A 17,555-nucleotide genomic window follows, 5' to 3' on the forward strand; every position below is an offset into this window, starting at 1 on the left:
CCTTTTTATCCCCTAAAATCTGCAATCTTCCCTGGTTCAGTGGTTCCTTGCTGGGTCTGATGAAGTGTGACTGAACTTGTGACTGAGATTTTTTTGAGATTTAAATTATTCTTAATCTTGGTGCATAAACATATATTATGATTATTTTGGGATGGAGGGAGTACCACGCAAGGAGCATAAGTGCATAACCACTCAGCATCAGTCATAAATATTTGATATTTATGATAAAATTTGATCAATTTTTTAAATGAATCATTTACTATGTAATGATAATACTTTTGAACACGAATATACTCATGAATATCAAACTACGAATTGTTTTAAACTAAGGATTTGAGAAATTATACAACAAATGTTTGGAAAGTTAAATTTGACCAAATTTTATCCAAACGCGAAATATTTACGAGCCGAGCGAGCAATACACAGTGGAGTATTACGCTGAATTGATAAAGCCCAGTGGAGAGGCCACGGCCGCCTGATTGGCCTGCACCGGCTGCACGCCTTCTCCCTCGCCGTCGCCGGCGACGACGTCCTCCTGGCGCAGTGGCTCCGGCTCCGGCGCCGGCGCCAGGATCCAGCCGTGGCGGCGCAGGCCGTCGGCGACGAGGTCGGTGACGCGGAAGTCGTCGCGGAAGGACTCGAGGTCGTCGCGCATGGCGGTGATGGACGTCCATATGAGCTCCTTCTCCCACTCCTCCAGCCGCGGGAAGCCGCAGCTGCGCTCGCAGAACTCCTCGCCCAGGTCGGGCACGTCGTGCGCGCGCCGCCTCGCCACGCCTGCGGCGTCCATGGCGCGGGCGTGCTCCTCGGCGGCGCGGAGCATGTCCCCCGCCGGCGGCAGCGCCCTCCTCCCGGACAGCACCTGCGCCACCCACCTCGCCTGCGCCTCGAAGAACCTCGTCGTCACCATGTTCGGGATGCCCAGGAAGGAGAGCGACGGCGCGAGCTCCGGCGGGAACACGTGCTCGAACAGCGGGCCGACGCGGTTGTCGTCGTCGACGGTGACCTTGCCGCCGGTGTCCAGGAACGGGTAGGAGTAGGAGTACCCGGTGCAGTAGACGACGGTGTCGGCGGCGACGCGCGAGCCGTCGGCGAACGCGACGACCGCGCCGTCCTCCTCCTCGCACAGCCGCGCGATCTGCGGGCGCAGGTGGAGGTTGCCGTACCTGGCGAGCATCTTGGACATCGCCGGCGAGGCCATGGCCTCCTCCGTCGACCTGACGCTGAGGTGCACCTCCCTGGCGACGCGGCGGAGCTCCAGGGCGATGTCCTTGCCGCTGAAGCCGCAGCCAACGACCACGACCACCTCGCCGCGGAACGAGTCCGGGACGCGGTACGAGTGGCTGTGCAGCTGCCGCCCCGGCCACGCCTCCATCCCGTCGATGCTCGGGAGCCTTGGCTGGGTGTAGCTGCCGACGGCCACGACGACGGCGTCGAACACCTCCTCCGTCTCCACCTCGCCGCGCCTGCTCCGCACCGCCCACCCGTCGCGGTCGGCGGCGACGCGCAGGACCCTGGTGTTGAGCCTGACGACGTCCATGAGCCCGAACGCGTCGCAGAAGTCCCTGAGGTACCTGAGGAACTCGGCGTGGGAGGGGAACCGCCGCGCGTCGCCGCCGCCGGCGACGGTGGTGGGGCTGAAGGGGAAGTCGGAGAACCCGGTCACCTCCCTCGGGGTGATGAGGCGGAGCGAGGCGTAGACGCTGCTCTGCACGCCGGCGACGCCGAGCGGGTCGGCGCCGTCGATCGCCGCCGTGTGGTCGTACAGCCACTGCCCGCCGACGCCGCCACGCTGCTCGAGCACCGAGACGTCATGGCCCTCCCGCTGCAGCTCCCGTGCCGCCGCCAATCCCACCAGCCCGCCGCCAACCACGCACACCTTCTTCTTCATCTTCGTCTTCTTGGGGCTTCACTCGTCTAAGACTGTGTTTGAGGAGAACGAGACAGAGAAAATTGGGAAGAAACTTAAAATGAGGTAGTGAGCCATTAGCGTATTAATTAAGTATTAACTATTTTAAACTTAAAAAAAGATTAATATGATTTTTAAAGCAACTTTTCTATAGAATTTTTTTTAAATAAACGTATCGTTTAGTAGTTCGGGAAGCGTGCGCGCGGAATACGAAACAAACTCACTCTCTTCTCCAAGCGAACGCAGCCTAATGCCCGGTTTGTAGGAGCTTGTCCCATCTGCTAGAAGCTGCCCCAAACAGTCCACTGTAGTTACATATTCTAAGAAGCCAGAAGCTGGAGAAGCTGGGTTTCAGAGCTTTTTCAGATTCTCAGAAGCTGGCTACCAAACAGCTGCTTCTCAGAATTTAAAGCTCCCCAAACAGACCTAATACTCCCATATTTTTGGTGCGCGCTCGTGGTTCACTAATTTAGCTACAGGTCTGCTGCCAAGGAAAAAACAAACAAAAATATATAGACATGGCATGATGACTTCGCCCCGTTCTACTCCCTCCGTCTTAAAATAAGCACGGCCATTAGTTTTCGTTTCCAACTTTAATTGTCAATCTTATTTGAATTTTTTTATGATCAGTATTTTTATTGTTATTAGATTATAAAATATGAATGATACTTTATGTTTGACTTATTTTTTTAGTTTGTTTTTTGAAAATTTAAAATAAGACGAACGATTAAAATTGGACACGGAAACTCATGACTACGCTTATTTTAGTACGGAGAGAGTATTCTTTAACTCCAAACTTCAACTTTCTCGTTTTCTGTTAGCACGCTTTTAATTTCAAACTGTTAAGTGATGTGTTTTCTCAAAAAAAAAAAGTTTTTATATATAAGTTATTTAAAAAAAGCAAATAAATCTATTTTTCTAATTTATAATATTTAATACTTAATTAATCATGTGCTAATAAGATTTATCGTTTTACGTGCAATAAAAATCTATCTCTAAAATAGGTGATCTAACGGGGCCTTCGTGGCATTAATTGCGGATATCACAAAAATCAATGTTTGGAAAAAAGACACTATCAAACTATGGTTACACGATTACAATTCAAATATTCATTTTCTTTCTGTTGAATAGGAGACTAAGATTCTGTTTGAGAAGCTTGAGATTATTAAAATAAGTTTGTCGATAGTCGGCGACGGGCCAGCAAGAGGAGCCGGATGTTGACAAGAGAAAGGGGAAATAGGAAGGAATATGAAGAATATGACAAATACAATTAGGGACATTTCCTACATTTTCATTTCTATTCAATCAGAAATGAATATTTTAATGAACATAGCGTTTAACAAAAACTAGTTATATTTTGGGAGTATCTCCTCTGACAAATAAACTTTTACTTTGTCCAGAACTAAACCACGAAGTCACACCGTTCTACCTTCTACCCAGCAAATTTTGCTAAAGAAAGCAAAACACACACACACACACATATGCAAATGTATCTGAATCATAGTGACACTGACTGCTTTCCGATATGTACAGTAATTCAGCATGGACAATATTGGATAGCTCTCCAAATTCAACAGGGCTCACAATCAGCACACATTTATGTAGTGATGCAGACGAAAAAGGATGATGGAGACCTGAAGCTTAATGTCGACGGAGCCTTCAATACAACAAATCAGGAGGATGGTGGTTCGTTTTTCGATATTATAAAGGGGAAGGTCTCACGTATGGCAGGTGCAGGGAGGCTATCATGACCTTGATTGTTAAAATGCATGATAGCAAGCAGTTAGAACTTAGAATGGCAATTATAGAGTCGCATAAATAAAAATCGTAGAGTTCCTGTGGAGATTATGGGTATTCCATACCCACATGGCATGATTATCCGACTGTCGTAGAGGGTAACTTATATCTATGAAATATGTAATGGATCATGACTTGGGTATTACGTTTTCTTGTATATTACGGAACGGCATAAAGTTCTGGTTTGATAATATTGTAAATTAGATTTAGGAAACCGATACCGTATTGGTTAAGGTTTCTATTTTGTAATCCTGCCCCCATCCTATATAAGGTGGGCAGGAGGCCCTCTAGGGGGCATATGAGCACATAAGATCATCAGATCTATACTACACCCGGCGGATTCAAATCCCCAAACAGGAGTAGGGTATTACCTCTCATTGAGAGGGCCTGAACCTGCCTAAATCCTTGTCTCTGCATCCATCCACTTTTAGGTCTCGTGCGCTACCCCTTTTATTATTGTCGAATTCATGTTTCGACAGTTACACCAATAGTAGAATTAGAACACATTGATTAGAATAGTAAAATAATCACAGAGCATGTACTGCTGAAGCTGAAACATATCTAGCGGCACTTTCGTGCTGCGTCGACTCGAGGTGTTTCTCATGTGGAGGTCAAGAAGATTCTATGATTCAGGGCTGTCTATATGGGATTCGCATAATTTTTTAGACTTCCATCATGCAGTATTTTAACAAGTAGATAAAAAATGTATCTTTTAAAAAAAAGTTGGAACACAATCAAATCACCCCTTAAAACATTTTGCTACAACGTATAAAACAACGGTTCCGAATATATTGAAATATGAAACAAATTCGAGTACATAGAGAAAAAGTCTATATAAGATTCGCATGATTTTTAGGCTTCCATCATACAGATTTTGAAGTAATCGGGCATTGTTTCACCAAGTATATCGAAAATATTTCAATCTTTTAAAAAGCTGAAATACAATCAAATCACCTCATATGAAACATTTTGCTACAACGTATGCAACAACGGTTCTAAATATACGAAACATGAATGATTTAGCTATCAAAGATCATTCAACAGCCATTTAGCCTTTCCGTTATTTTTTTATACAACGTGCACGAGATAATGTGATGTTTCGTATTTGATATAGCAGTAAAAAAAATGCAACCACACCACACACGTATAGAACTGTAACCTGCTACTGCAGAGCAGCAAAACACCTAGATGAATGGATCTTCAAACTACACCTCTAGGGAGGATACGATGCTGAGAGTGTTCCTGCCGCCCGTCAGGGAGAGAAGACAGATTCCGTAACAATGCCCAAGGAGGAGGAGGATGAGGTGTGTAATACACCGTATATTAAAAGATATTTAGGTTTTTTTTAAGTTTGGGTTGGCTTTTTAAAATAAATATATCAACAGAAATAAATAAAAGAAAAATATCTTTAGACGTAGGCTAACATGACAAGGCCCCTAAAACCTAGAGAGAGGGGAACCAAATCCCACCTCCCCTCATGGTGCCGCCACCCCTCTCCCTAGCCGGCGCCTCCTTCCTCCCCTCCTCCTGTGTTCGCATCTCTCGTCTTTACAACAAATTGCTCTCTCTAGATCTCCGCCTTCATAGCTTGGATTAAGAAGCGAAGTAGAAAAACGGAACGAGGAGGAGGAGAGGAGTAGAAGGAGGGGTTAGACCGGAGTCTCCCCTATTGTCTCCTCACAAGTTCTCTAAAGAAACCTTAGGTGAGACTTATCCCCTTATTATATCAGTTGTTTTAGCATGGCTTTAGTGCTTTAATTCGCGGTTAGGGAAGACTAGAGAAGGAGTTTGGGTAGTTGCGGTTCGGTTTGTTGCAGTTCTGCATGTGGGCAGATTTGCAGTGCTTCAGTGTTTTGATGTTTCAGGGCTCTAAATGTTATTTTATGCAAAAGTATATTACTAGGAAGTTGTAGATAATGTTTGGATCTATCTTCTTACCAAAGGGCGCGATTATATCTCAAGTGGTTTAGGAGATATAGTTTTTTTAGTATGACTGTTGTTTTTGTGTCATAATCTGTATAGTAGTAGATTGAACTGTTTTTGGAGGGGTTAAACAGTGGAATCAGCCAGGCTGCCTATAGACGAAGTTGTAGAGGTTTTCCTTAGCTTTCCATATTGGTAAAGTACACCCTGATTGGGCAAGTAGAACTCCAGTTATGGTTGTTTAGTGTGGACAGTCTAAAATTCTGGACAGATTCTGAAACCTGCTTTCAAGCGCAAATTAGACCATTTTTATGGCAGAATAAAAATATGCTTTCTACATCAAAGTTGTAGGTATTGTTCTGTAGATTTTCAAAATGTATATATTTTCAGTCATAGCCTTTTCATATTTCAAGATATAAAGGTTTGAAGCAGCAGTCTTGTATATAGTCCAAGCGGCGTTCCTTGTTATTGAGTTTTGATGGGATGGGGCAATAGGTTCACCTTTTTCATTGTTTTATACGTCTGTTTGAATGTGTTTGCTGAGGTTTTATTTGTGATTTGGTGATGGTCCATCTGATAGTGCATGATACCAATCCTTCGTTGGAGGCAAGTGCATGACGAACTAATTGTGTGATTTATGGATTGTTTACTCTATCTATTTATTTCTGATATATTTCTACATCATAAGTAACTGCTTATGTTCATATTATTGTTCACGCCATTTAGATTTCAAGTTGATCTTATGTGTACGATGTTATTCTTGTTTTAATATTCTAGATTCTGGTTCTGCTTAAATAATTCAAGTTCCCTGCTTGCCATGGATATGCAATATGGTTTCAATTTGGTTCTTTGATTCCCGTTTCAATTATTCAAGTACCATGCGTAGTCATGGGAGTGCAATTTGGTTCTTTATTCAAGTTCCTGTGGGTAAGCGCTGATCACGCTTACTTGGCTTTGCCGACAAATGCTAGGATGTATTCACTATTGTTCGGAATGGAAACTATTATTTCAATTCATGCCTGCCCGGGATGGGAACTACTATCTTCTTTGACTTGGTGTTTGAAAATGTGTTTCCTATCAAAGAAAGAAAGCCTTTTGTTCATACTTTATTGCCAATGATGTGTATATGTGTTTTCTAGTTTCATATTGTACTTGCTGAGTATTTTTATACTCACTCTTGTGTTTTATTTGGTTTTAGGTACGTATAGAGACTGACATGCATGGGCGGGAAGTAGCACCCTTATATACACATTTATCTGCACACTATCAAACTATATTGCTTAGGTCCATAATGATACTTAAACTATATCATAGTTCGGTCTTGTAATAATCTTTTAGATTTCTAATAGTTTCTTCCCCATGGATTATAAGGATGGATCGTATTGTGGGAATGATATTGTTATTAGTTTAACTTATAATTGCCTGTCATGGATGTCCATATTTACAAGGGAGATTCTGCCGAAATTTCTAATAATTTTGGGAGTGTTGATGAAAAACACGAGGCCTGGGAGATCTGCTTAACTCCAGTGCAGGTCCAAAACTCGCCTTCGTGTATGCAAGCGTGCTAGTTGATTTGATCCTGCAATCAACAAGAAACAAAGACAAAGAAACCGTGGTTAAACCTATAAACGATAGCCGATCGGCTAAGTGCCGATGACATATCATTTATCTTTGAGCCGATGTCATGTATGTATCGATCGACAGTTATAAATAGATAATAAAGAACTAAACCTACCCGATCGGCTGTAGATATTAACAATATATAATCCTTATATCGATATATACTTAAATCAAGTGATTGGGATAGATCGGTCGCCATGCCGAGACAGTATAAATCACTTAGATTGAAATATATACTAACAACAAGACTATATATGTTCATAGCATAGCCGATCAGATAGATTTAGCATGTATTGGCTAATACTCCGATACCACTCTATGTTAAGATATTAAAGCAAGCAGAATATATCAAACAAAAGCCTAATATACTTAAATGCAATAAGATCTTAGCATAAAGGACAGATTTAACACATCAATAAAACATATAGAGTAAATATAGTTAAATCAGATAAGATCGGCTGAAACCCCGATACTACCCTAATCAGCAACCAAGAAGCAGGCTAGAGATTGAGATTCTAATCATGACTCATAAGATCAAACTTAACTGATGCAGCTATATGTATGAAAAGAAAGACAATATCTAGACAATCAAGCCGTTGGAAGTTTCATAGAGTGGTGGATACCTTATATAATCTAAGTCGATAACAATATCTAACCTAATCGGCTGCCCTCTACCGACAGATGTTAGCCGATTGTAGATTAGATAGCGATATTACCACAGAGATTATGTAAGATATATGATAACTCGACGAATTACATAAACAAGATCAGAGTATCATAAAGATGGAAGCACTAATCCCGAGAACGCAAGCCGCCATAACAAGTTTTACCTCTTGTTGAAGATCGAAACCGATGCAGCTCAACCCGAAAGCAAGAACTCGTCGAAACAAAACTAAAGCAAAAAGGGTGGCGATGCACCGAGATTGTATTGAATGTGTGTTATTTGATTACATGGGGTTGGGGGTCTATTTATACCTGAAAATTACAAACTATGTCCATATCGGACAGGACTCTTATCTCTAACAAACTCTAAGATACCATAAGTTTTTACGGCAGACTTTTGCCCAAACATATCTCTAAGAAAATTACATAAAATATCTTATTTAATAGATACAATTGCCTTCCCAGGACTCCATCCATACGCGGCAATCACCTTGAAGCATATCAACTCAACCCGATGTCGTATACCAAGTCGTATTGTCGGAATCGGCTGTAACACCTGACCCAGTCTAACTCGGACTTAGCCGATCCAATCGTAGCCGATCCGGACTCCAGCCGATTCTTACTCTGTTTCCGCGACAATCTTCATCTTTGATTCCGCTTCGATCTAATCTTCCTTTCCGATGCTGATATTACAAAATTTGGTCGTTAACAGGGAGTTAGTGGTTTGAGTGTATTTTGGTGTGGCACTATAAGTACGTGGTTACCTGGGGTGTTACAAGGTGCCTGCAAGCTTCACTGTTGTTGGCCCAAACAAGTTAGGCTTTCGCTCGTAATCCTCCTTCCGTTCCATGCCGAAGTGAAAGCATTAGCAACCATCACCATATATATTCGAAATTGCTAGAAAATTATCGCAAGTTTTTTGAGAAAAAACTGTCAAATGTAACTATATTATAGTTGTAGTTTAACTACAATGTAATTACACTATCGTTACATTATAATCTCTATATAAGTTAGATATAAAGTTGCATATATTATTTTAATACTTATATGTAAGTTATATTATAGTTATAGTATAGATATAGTGAAATTATGTTATAATTATGCTATAGTTAGATTTGAAAGTTTTTCCTAAAAAACTTGTGGCAATTTTTTAGATAGTACCTCTATATTTGAGCGCTATCAACGCGTAGCCACCCGCGCCAGCGCCTCGCCGCCAGCTAGCCATCAAGTAGAAGCGCAACATCTGGTGCACTCAACTCCATCCACGTATAATTGGGTTAGAGATGGAGAGGGTCAGAAAGAAGAGTGGATCCCCTCTCCCCTACGCTAGCTTGCTAACGTGGTCAGCTTGTGGCGGTAAGGCACCGCAACAAGAAGAATAACATTTGGAAAGAGTCTGCCATAGACCTGCGCCGATGGCAGCACCGCCACCTCGGTTAGACTACCCACGTAGTCGCTGCCTTAGGCCAACTGTCCGCCTCGCCCAGTTGCCCCATGTTGTCATCGAATCTCCCTGCAACAATGCCATGGGCCACAGACCAATAGCCTACAAAACTACCATCCCAGCTGGCGTCACCCCGTCGTTGTTGCGCTGGGCTTCGGCCTCCTATCGGCCTCCACCTACCGCCACCGTGGACGGCTTACTCCTGTGTCGCGTCGGGTTTATGCTGTCGCCGGCCTCGGCCTCCCATCAATCTCCTACTATTGTCGTCCACATCACGCCAACCAGGGGGTGCACCACCTCGCCTCCATGGCCACACCACACTGCCTCACCTCGCCTTCATGCTGCACCCCGCTCCTTCTGGTTCTAGCAGCCTCACCTCCATCGCTGCACCACATCACCTCTCCTTGCACTAATCATTTCATTGTGCTCATGATCTAGTTCATCTGAGACTTAGGTGGTAAGGATACTATTGAAAATAAGAAAACTATTGGTGTAGATTAATTGAGTATTCATTATTATAAACTTGAAAATTGGATTTATCTGATATTTTAAAGCAACTTCTATATGAAAAGCTTCCGTACAAAATACATTATTTAACAACATTATTTAATATTTTGAAAAGCGTGTTAACCAAAACCAGCTATCTTAACTTGAAAAGAACGGGGCCTTGGTAGAGGGATCCGGATCCTATCTTCTTATATAGTTGGTACCCACTAAGAGGTATTTACTCCTATAAAGTAAGACATGCAAGAAGCCACATCATTAACAATTTTAAGACATCAGATCATATTAGTACAAAGATAACAACAGTTGGATCAAGAAACTACTTATTCATCTGGATCAAGAAACTACTTATTCATCCAATTAAATCATTTATTATTAGTTATCCATTCACCTCCTTTTGCTCCATCTCATAGTCACACGTAGCACTATTACATATTTTGTGCATAACACCATGTTTTCCTAATACAACTCAAATTATTGTTTAATATGTGTGTTTTGTTTTATTATGCATGATAAGATAGCATATAATTATTAGGTATCGTTATCTGAATCCATTTTCAGAAAAAACTTAAGTGAAGTAGAGAGATGCAAATTGTCTAACTACAATGATACCCACATTACGCGAAAATAATATTCATATATTATAATAATACACAATGATGCTTGGAAAAATAAAGCATGAATTGTAATAACATAAGGCATATATAATTCCACATTATCATATGTTTGGTATATACATAGAGTTTCACCTAACCATTTAAAACTTAGTTTAAATGTTTGGTATGATTTTAAATGAATTGTTTTGTATATGTTTGGTATGATTTCATTTGACAATAAACTAAAAAACCTGCGACGAAGATGCGGGGTGCCAACTAGTTGGTCTGATGTTTGGACCCATCCCATCCCAGAGTTTGTATCTCGTTTGGTGGCTCTTGATATATCTAAGAAAAAAAATTGTGTAATAAATAGTTGAGCTTGATGATTAAAAAGAAAGTGAATACTCCCTCCGTCCCAAATCACATGGCGCCCTCTTTTTAAGGAAAATAACTTTTGGTTAATAATCATAATTAACTATATTTATGCTAAGAATTATTATGCATGTTATATCACTAGATTAATATTTTAAAGTACTTTTATGTGATGCTAATTTCATATTCATTGAAAACATAACATGAAATAAATTAATGGTCAAAATATGTCACTGAATATCGTGTAAAAAAATATGCCTTATAATTTGGGATGGTGGAAGTATTTAGGGGGTGTTTAGATCGAGGAGTGTAAAATTTTGGCGTGTCACATCGGGTATTATATAGGGTGTCGCATGGGGTGTTCGGGCACTAATAAAAAAACTAATTACAGTATCCGTCAGTAAACCGCGAGACGAATTTATTAAAACTAATTAATCTGTCATTAGCACATATTTACTGTAGCACCATATTATCAAATCATGGAGCAATTAGGCTTAAAAGATTCGTCTTGCAAAATAATTGCAATATGTGCAATTAGTTATTTATTAGCCGATATTTAATACTTCATGTAGGTGTTCAAACATTCAATGTGACAGGGTGTAAAATTTAGGGTGGGATCTAAAAGGGCCCTTAATTAAGCACGCGAAGGAGATGTAGATTAAATAAATCATCGCCAAATGTTACATCAAGCTGAACGTTTCTTCCTCTGATTTTCTGTTTGGTGCCTACTCCTACCTGCGTGCTTTTCCCGAATTTATAGCTTGACAAAACATCAGAAACGCTTGCGATCGGCCATCCGATGAAAACCAAAATATCGGACACCTAAACAATCAACGAATCAGATGAGCTCTCTCCCTATACACACTCGTAGGCACATGCGGGCTTCCTACACACACTCACACACACGCACACCTCTCTCATTCTCTCCCCTACATGCACAATCATGCATTCTCTCTCTAATTTATGTATGAGGCTATACTTGGAAACTTCAAAAATTTTGTTCTCCTAAATCATTTACCCAATTTATAATCTAATTATACCGTTGTAATCGTTCCAATTAAATCTTTACAACAAGACCACACATGATTATTTTCATATTAAATATATATGTGTTTGATGTTTCATGTGTGAGAAACATGTGTTTCACGGAGAATTCGACATTGTTGCATATTTTATATTGTTATGTTGCAATTTTTTTAAAAAAAATGCAAACGGTGTTGTTTGGATGTCTCAATAAGTTTTTTTAATGTTTCACTAGTTTATGTGTAAATGTTGCACGTGGTATTATTTGAACGTTTCAGTAAGTATTGTGTGATGTTACACTAGTTCATTCACAAATGTTGCACTTGATGTTATTTGGATGTCTCAGTAAGTATTTCGTGATGTCTCAATAGTTATAACTTGATGTTCCTTATATGAGAATATTTAGTTAGAAATATAATTATATATTTTTTATTAGAAACATAAGCATGTGAGATCTTGTTTTAAAGATTTAATTGTAACAAATATAGAGGTACAATCAAATCTCATAAAAAGATAATTAGTTTATGAAGAAAAATAGTTTAAAGTTCATTTAAAGGTTGGTCAGAGAAGAGAGAGAATATGTTTACCATGCACCTAGTTGTGTGTGTGCAGCAGCTTGCGACAGTGCATGCGGCAGGGGAGTAGTGCATGGCCCATAACAACATGCATGGGGTAGTTGTGACTTGTGAGTGATGTTAGTAAGCAGGGATGCGGGCATCCGATGTTTTGTGTATTATCGGACGTCCGATCCGTAGGTGTCTCCACAAAACATCCCGCTTATTCCCGACAACAAGATGAACAGCTATAACTTCTAGATGGTGTACCATCCATCTACTGTACCGTCTAGTGGCAAAACCCCTAGCTAGTTAGCTTCACCTTAAACAAAGTTTGATTTTTTTTATCTTTGGAATTCAATTTTCAAATAGTTTTGGGGATCTACTCCCATCAACTTATGTGAAGCTCTCATTTCATGATCACTAACAAATGTGGAAAATCTAATTGTTATATTCTGATGAATTACATCGACCCTCTCATGGGTGTGTGTATGTGTGTATAAATAAGACTACATAGGAGATAGAGGCTTCGAGTGCAATATAAGTAGGAGTAGATTTATCTCTAGGATTGTATCTTTATCTCTAACTAACTAACATCCCCCCTCAGTCGTAACGGGAGCAAAGCGAACGATTGCAACTGGATTTGAAATCTTATATTTCTTCATTTTCTTCGACTCACCATCATCGGTCGCATCTCTGATGGACGGTCCTCCACCTGGTGCATGCGTCCCCTTCGGTATCGTCCCTTGACTCTCCTCTATTCCCTCCCGCAGTCATAGCGGGAGTGTCATAGACGATAGCGATGACACGAATGCTTTGACTAGAATTTCCGTCAATGATTTTTGTTATAGACATTCCTCGATGTAGCCGATCATGAAGTAGCCGTGGTTGTAGGTGTAGCCACAAATAGCCGAAGGCGAAAAAAATATTTACGCCATGGTGTGAAGACGAAACTGCAATTGTTAACATCTTGCAACTTGTAGATGTCAGAGAATGCCATTGGAGACGTCTTGTGAATGTCATAGGACGTCGTTGGCAATGAGGCCACCACTTTGGTTGGTCCTTCTGCACCGTGTAGCGGTCATCACAATAGCGTTGCCGAGTTGACACTACTACAGAAACCTTTTTGCAAACGGGCCGGAGCGATTCTCGCATGCGCCAAATCGTCTGCGAAAATGTAAATCTTTGCATGCGGCCAGGGCACCCGCATGCGAAAATCCAATTTTCACATGCGGGCGCTTAAGCCGACCGTATGCAAAGAGAAAAAATCGCAATAAACAATAAATTCCAAAAATAAAAAAATGAAAAAAAACCTAGTGCCGCCCCCCGCCCGAGCTCGTCTCAGCCGCCGCTTCCGCTCCCGTCGTCACCGTCGCCGCCGCTATCGCCCGAGACCGCCGCTGCCACCGCCACCCCCAGATCCGCCGCCGAGCGCCGAGCGCCGAGCTCCACCGTAGGGCGGCAGATCCGGCCCTCTCGAGGATGGCGCTGCCCGATCCACCGCAACGTCGCCGTGCCCGCCGCCGAGCGCAGAGCTCCACCGTAGGGCGGCAGATCCGGCCCTCTCGAGGACACCGCCGCCCGATCCGCCGCCGCAAGGCATCGCCATGCCCGCCGCCCGCCGCCTAGCACCGAGCTCCTCCCTAGGGCGGCGGATCCGGCCCTCCCGAGGACGGCATCGCCGGATCCGCTGCCGCAGGCTATCGCCGTGCCCGCTGTCCGCCGTCGAGCGCCGAACTCCTCCCTAGGGCGACGAATCCAGCCCTCCCGAGGACAGCGCTGCCGGATCCGCTGCCCTCGCCGCCCGCCGACGCCATCGCCATGCACCCATGCCCGCTGTCGGCGAGAAGAGAGGAGAGAACAAAGAGAGAGGAGAGGAGAGGAGATAAAGAGAGAGAGAAATAAATGGGGTGGTTGTTGATGGTCCTTAAATCATAATATTTGACCGTCAATACCTGCATATAATGAAATAAAACATGGTATCCAACTTAGTGGTAGGGATTATTACTAATCAATTCCACTAGTGTTGGTGAAATATGTGTATGCAGGTATTTTAAGGATAAAACACACCTGTCATGCGAGGAAACACACTTCCGGCCAATCAGACGCAAGTACACGGATTGAAGGGCCCACAAGTCAGGTGAAACCACCATGGAACGGGTCATAACTGCCATAACCGTCACCATGGCTCACCAGTCAGTGACCCTGCCAAAGGAGAAGCCAGGAGATGGGGCCCAGGGTTCGGTCGACCAGGACACCACAAGCTCCTCTCATCCTGGCCTTCCACGTGTACGATGCTGATGCATTCCCAATGACGGATAAGGGCGTTTTGGTCGCTTCCCATACCTGTAACCATTATATGGAGGCTATAAATAGAGCTCCTCTCCCTTACTTCACGCACACACAACTTTGAGTTGAATTACAATAGGCACTATTGTATCTTTTCTACATTAGAATTAGGTAGAGAGTGAGGGGAAGCTCTGGAGGAGTGCCCGAAAGTTTGGCGCTCATCCGACTTCTACCTCGACGAGTGTAGCTTCCTAGGAGGAATTCTGGAGGAGTACCGAAGTTGTCAGTACACTCTGCTCCGGGTTCAGAGAAAATTCTTCTATAAAGTAAGCATTCGTGTTCCTTTCTTATGTTATTTAATTACTTTGTCTAAGTAAGATAGATTTCCATCTTCTACTCCAAGAATTTGACATAGAAGTTAAGGATAAAAAGGGAGTAGAAAATTCTGTTGCAGATCATTTGTCGCGTATGCAAATCACTAACATGCAGGAGCTACCGATAAATGACTATCTGCGAGACGACATGCTGTTGAAAGTCACAGACTCTGACCCGTGGTATGCAGCCATCGTCAACTTTATCCTTGTGGGGCATGTACCACCGGGAGAAAATAAGAAGAGGTTGATCTACGAGAGCCGCAGGCACTTGTGGGATGCACCTTACTTGTACAGAGTCTGTTCAGATGGTCTACTACGGAGATGCGTTCCGGTAGATGAAGGCATGAGGTTCGGTGAGAAGTGTCATGCTGCCCCATATGGAGGTCACTATGGAGCATTTAGGACACACGCAAAGATCTGGTAGAGTGGATTCTTTTGGTCATCAATCTATGATGACACAAAGGAATTCGTTCGGAGATGCACAAGGTGCCAGAAGCATGGAGGGATCACTGATCTGGATGCGATGCCACTGACACACAACCTTCAAGTCGAGCTTTTTGATGTATGGGGCATCGACTTCATGGGACCTTTCCCAAAGTCCTATGACTGCGAGTATATTCTGGTGGCCGTTGACTATGTGTCCAAGTGGGTAGAGGCAATGCCATGCAGGGCCGCAGACGCCAAGCACGCCCGCCGGATGTTCCATGAGATTATCTTCCCTCGTTTTGGAACTCTGGGGATGGTGATAAGTGACGGAGGGTCTCATTTCATCAATAAGACCTTCCGAAAATTTTTGCAAAAACTTGGGGCTCAGCACAATATTGCCACTCCATATCATCCCCAGACAAGTAGATAGGTAGAAACGAGCAACAGACAAATCAAGAATATTCTACAGAAGACTGTCAATGAGATGGGGAAGGCATGGAAGAAAAGGCTACCTAATGCACTTTGGGCATATAGGACTGCTTATAAGACACCCATCGGCATGTCACCATACTAACTTGTCTACGGGAAGACTTGTCACCTTCTAGTAGAGTTGGAACACAAGGTGCACTGGGCTATCCGGACTTGGAATATGGATTTAAAGGGAGCCGGACAGCACAGGAAGATGCAGCTCTTTGAGCTGGAGGAATGGAGGGACAAGGCCTATCATAATGCCCAGATCTACAAGCACAGAACCAAAAGATGGCATGATAAGCGGATCAAGCACAAAGAATTCAAGGCAGGGGACACGGTGCTGCTGTTCAACTCACGGGTGAAACTTTTCGGACATGGAAAACTTCGAAGTAAATGGATGGGTCCATATACCGTCGTCGAGGCTTCATCACATAGAGCCATCACGCTGCGCGACAACAAAGGTAACATCTTTAAGGTAAATGGTAATGGCCATCGTTTAAAAGTTTTTATTGATCCGTTAGAAGTTGATCGTGACTTAGATGTTGTGAATCTAGTTGCTTCTAGCTTTTACTCGGAATCCTTAGGTACCCCTTGATCCGTTAATTTTCAATGCCCCAAGTCCTTAGGCCTTCCTCTAGCTATCTTAGGTCTAGATACCATGAATAAAATAAAATAAAATATAAGTTGGCTCCTTGGTCTTCCAACCAAGTGGGTCCCTTTTTGCTTCACTCTTGTCTTTCTTTTTTCTTTTTGTGTCCAATAAAGTACTCTAGGTACAAAGACAAGTGTGGGGGGGGTGATCTTGTACATCAACGCCATAACCAAGGCAAGATCACCCAGAAGTGATGAGCTATGACAAACCAAACAAGGTAAATTGATGCAGTCAGACCCAATGAGGGGTCAGCCAAACCTCCAGTTCGGATGAACCACCTCAACCATGAATCGTCCTTTGTTATATACAGAGCGCAGGTTTGCACAATTTTTCCTTTGGACATCCATTCTATCTTGAGTTTAATTTGATTATCAATTCTAAAATATCAAAGTAAATTAAACTCAAGCTACGGATTGTACAATTAGAGTTCATGGTCTCCCTGAAAATAGCATGCATGCCTATTATTCATAGCTCTTTACTTGTTGCTTGTGGTGATATATCCAATAGGGACCCCATGTTATCTAGGTAATTGATGAATGAGATATAGTCTGATGATAGAAATCCTGCTCTTCATGTTGCACACTTGGGAATCTTATAAAAAGAAAAAATATAACGATGCTAAACTCATCATTGATATTTTCATTCCCACTAGAGCCATAGGTTGATCATTCATGATTAGCTTGCTACATACGTTGCTTGTCATTACATTGAGCGTTGTCAAGTTTTGTGACCCTAGTGAAATGCTTTTCATACTTTCATGGTCAAGATCACACACATTCTACATACACGCACTTATGCTAAACTTCTACACTGGAAGTTAGCATTTCTCATTTTTCATTAATTTTGTCCATCTTCCACAAAATAAATACTCCATGTCATTTATGCCTCTTCCTCCAAAATTCTTTCCAAGAGAGAGAGAGAGGCATGGCTATGAAAAA

At 42.5% G+C, this 17,555-nt stretch overlaps 1 protein-coding gene and 1 pseudogene across 1 annotated transcript; one reads left to right on the forward strand and one right to left on the reverse strand.

Annotated features, from left to right (window-relative positions):
- Nucleotides 1-27: 27 nt before the first annotated feature.
- Nucleotides 28-1,942, reverse strand: LOC127777118 (flavin-containing monooxygenase FMO GS-OX-like 9). The gene has a single exon (XM_052303633.1). The coding sequence runs from the start codon at nucleotides 1,889-1,891 to the stop codon at nucleotides 434-436; it is 1,458 nt and encodes a 485-aa protein (XP_052159593.1). The 5' UTR covers nucleotides 1,892-1,942; the 3' UTR covers nucleotides 28-433.
- A 12,690-nt stretch (nucleotides 1,943-14,632) lies between these two features.
- LOC127776973 (uncharacterized) lies at nucleotides 14,633-16,560 on the forward strand (annotated as a pseudogene).
- The last annotated feature ends 995 nt before the right edge of the window (nucleotides 16,561-17,555 follow it).

The sequence above is a fragment of the Oryza glaberrima genome, chromosome 6 (assembly GCF_000147395.1).
Source record: "Oryza glaberrima chromosome 6, OglaRS2, whole genome shotgun sequence".
Classification (NCBI taxonomy): domain Eukaryota; kingdom Viridiplantae; phylum Streptophyta; class Magnoliopsida; order Poales; family Poaceae; genus Oryza; species Oryza glaberrima.

What these genes read in the sequence shown, in the direction of transcription:
- LOC127777118 (XM_052303633.1), bottom strand. Translation starts at nt 1,891, where the DNA reads ATGAAGAAGAAGGTGTGCGTGGTTGGCGGCGGGCTGGTGGGATTGGCG.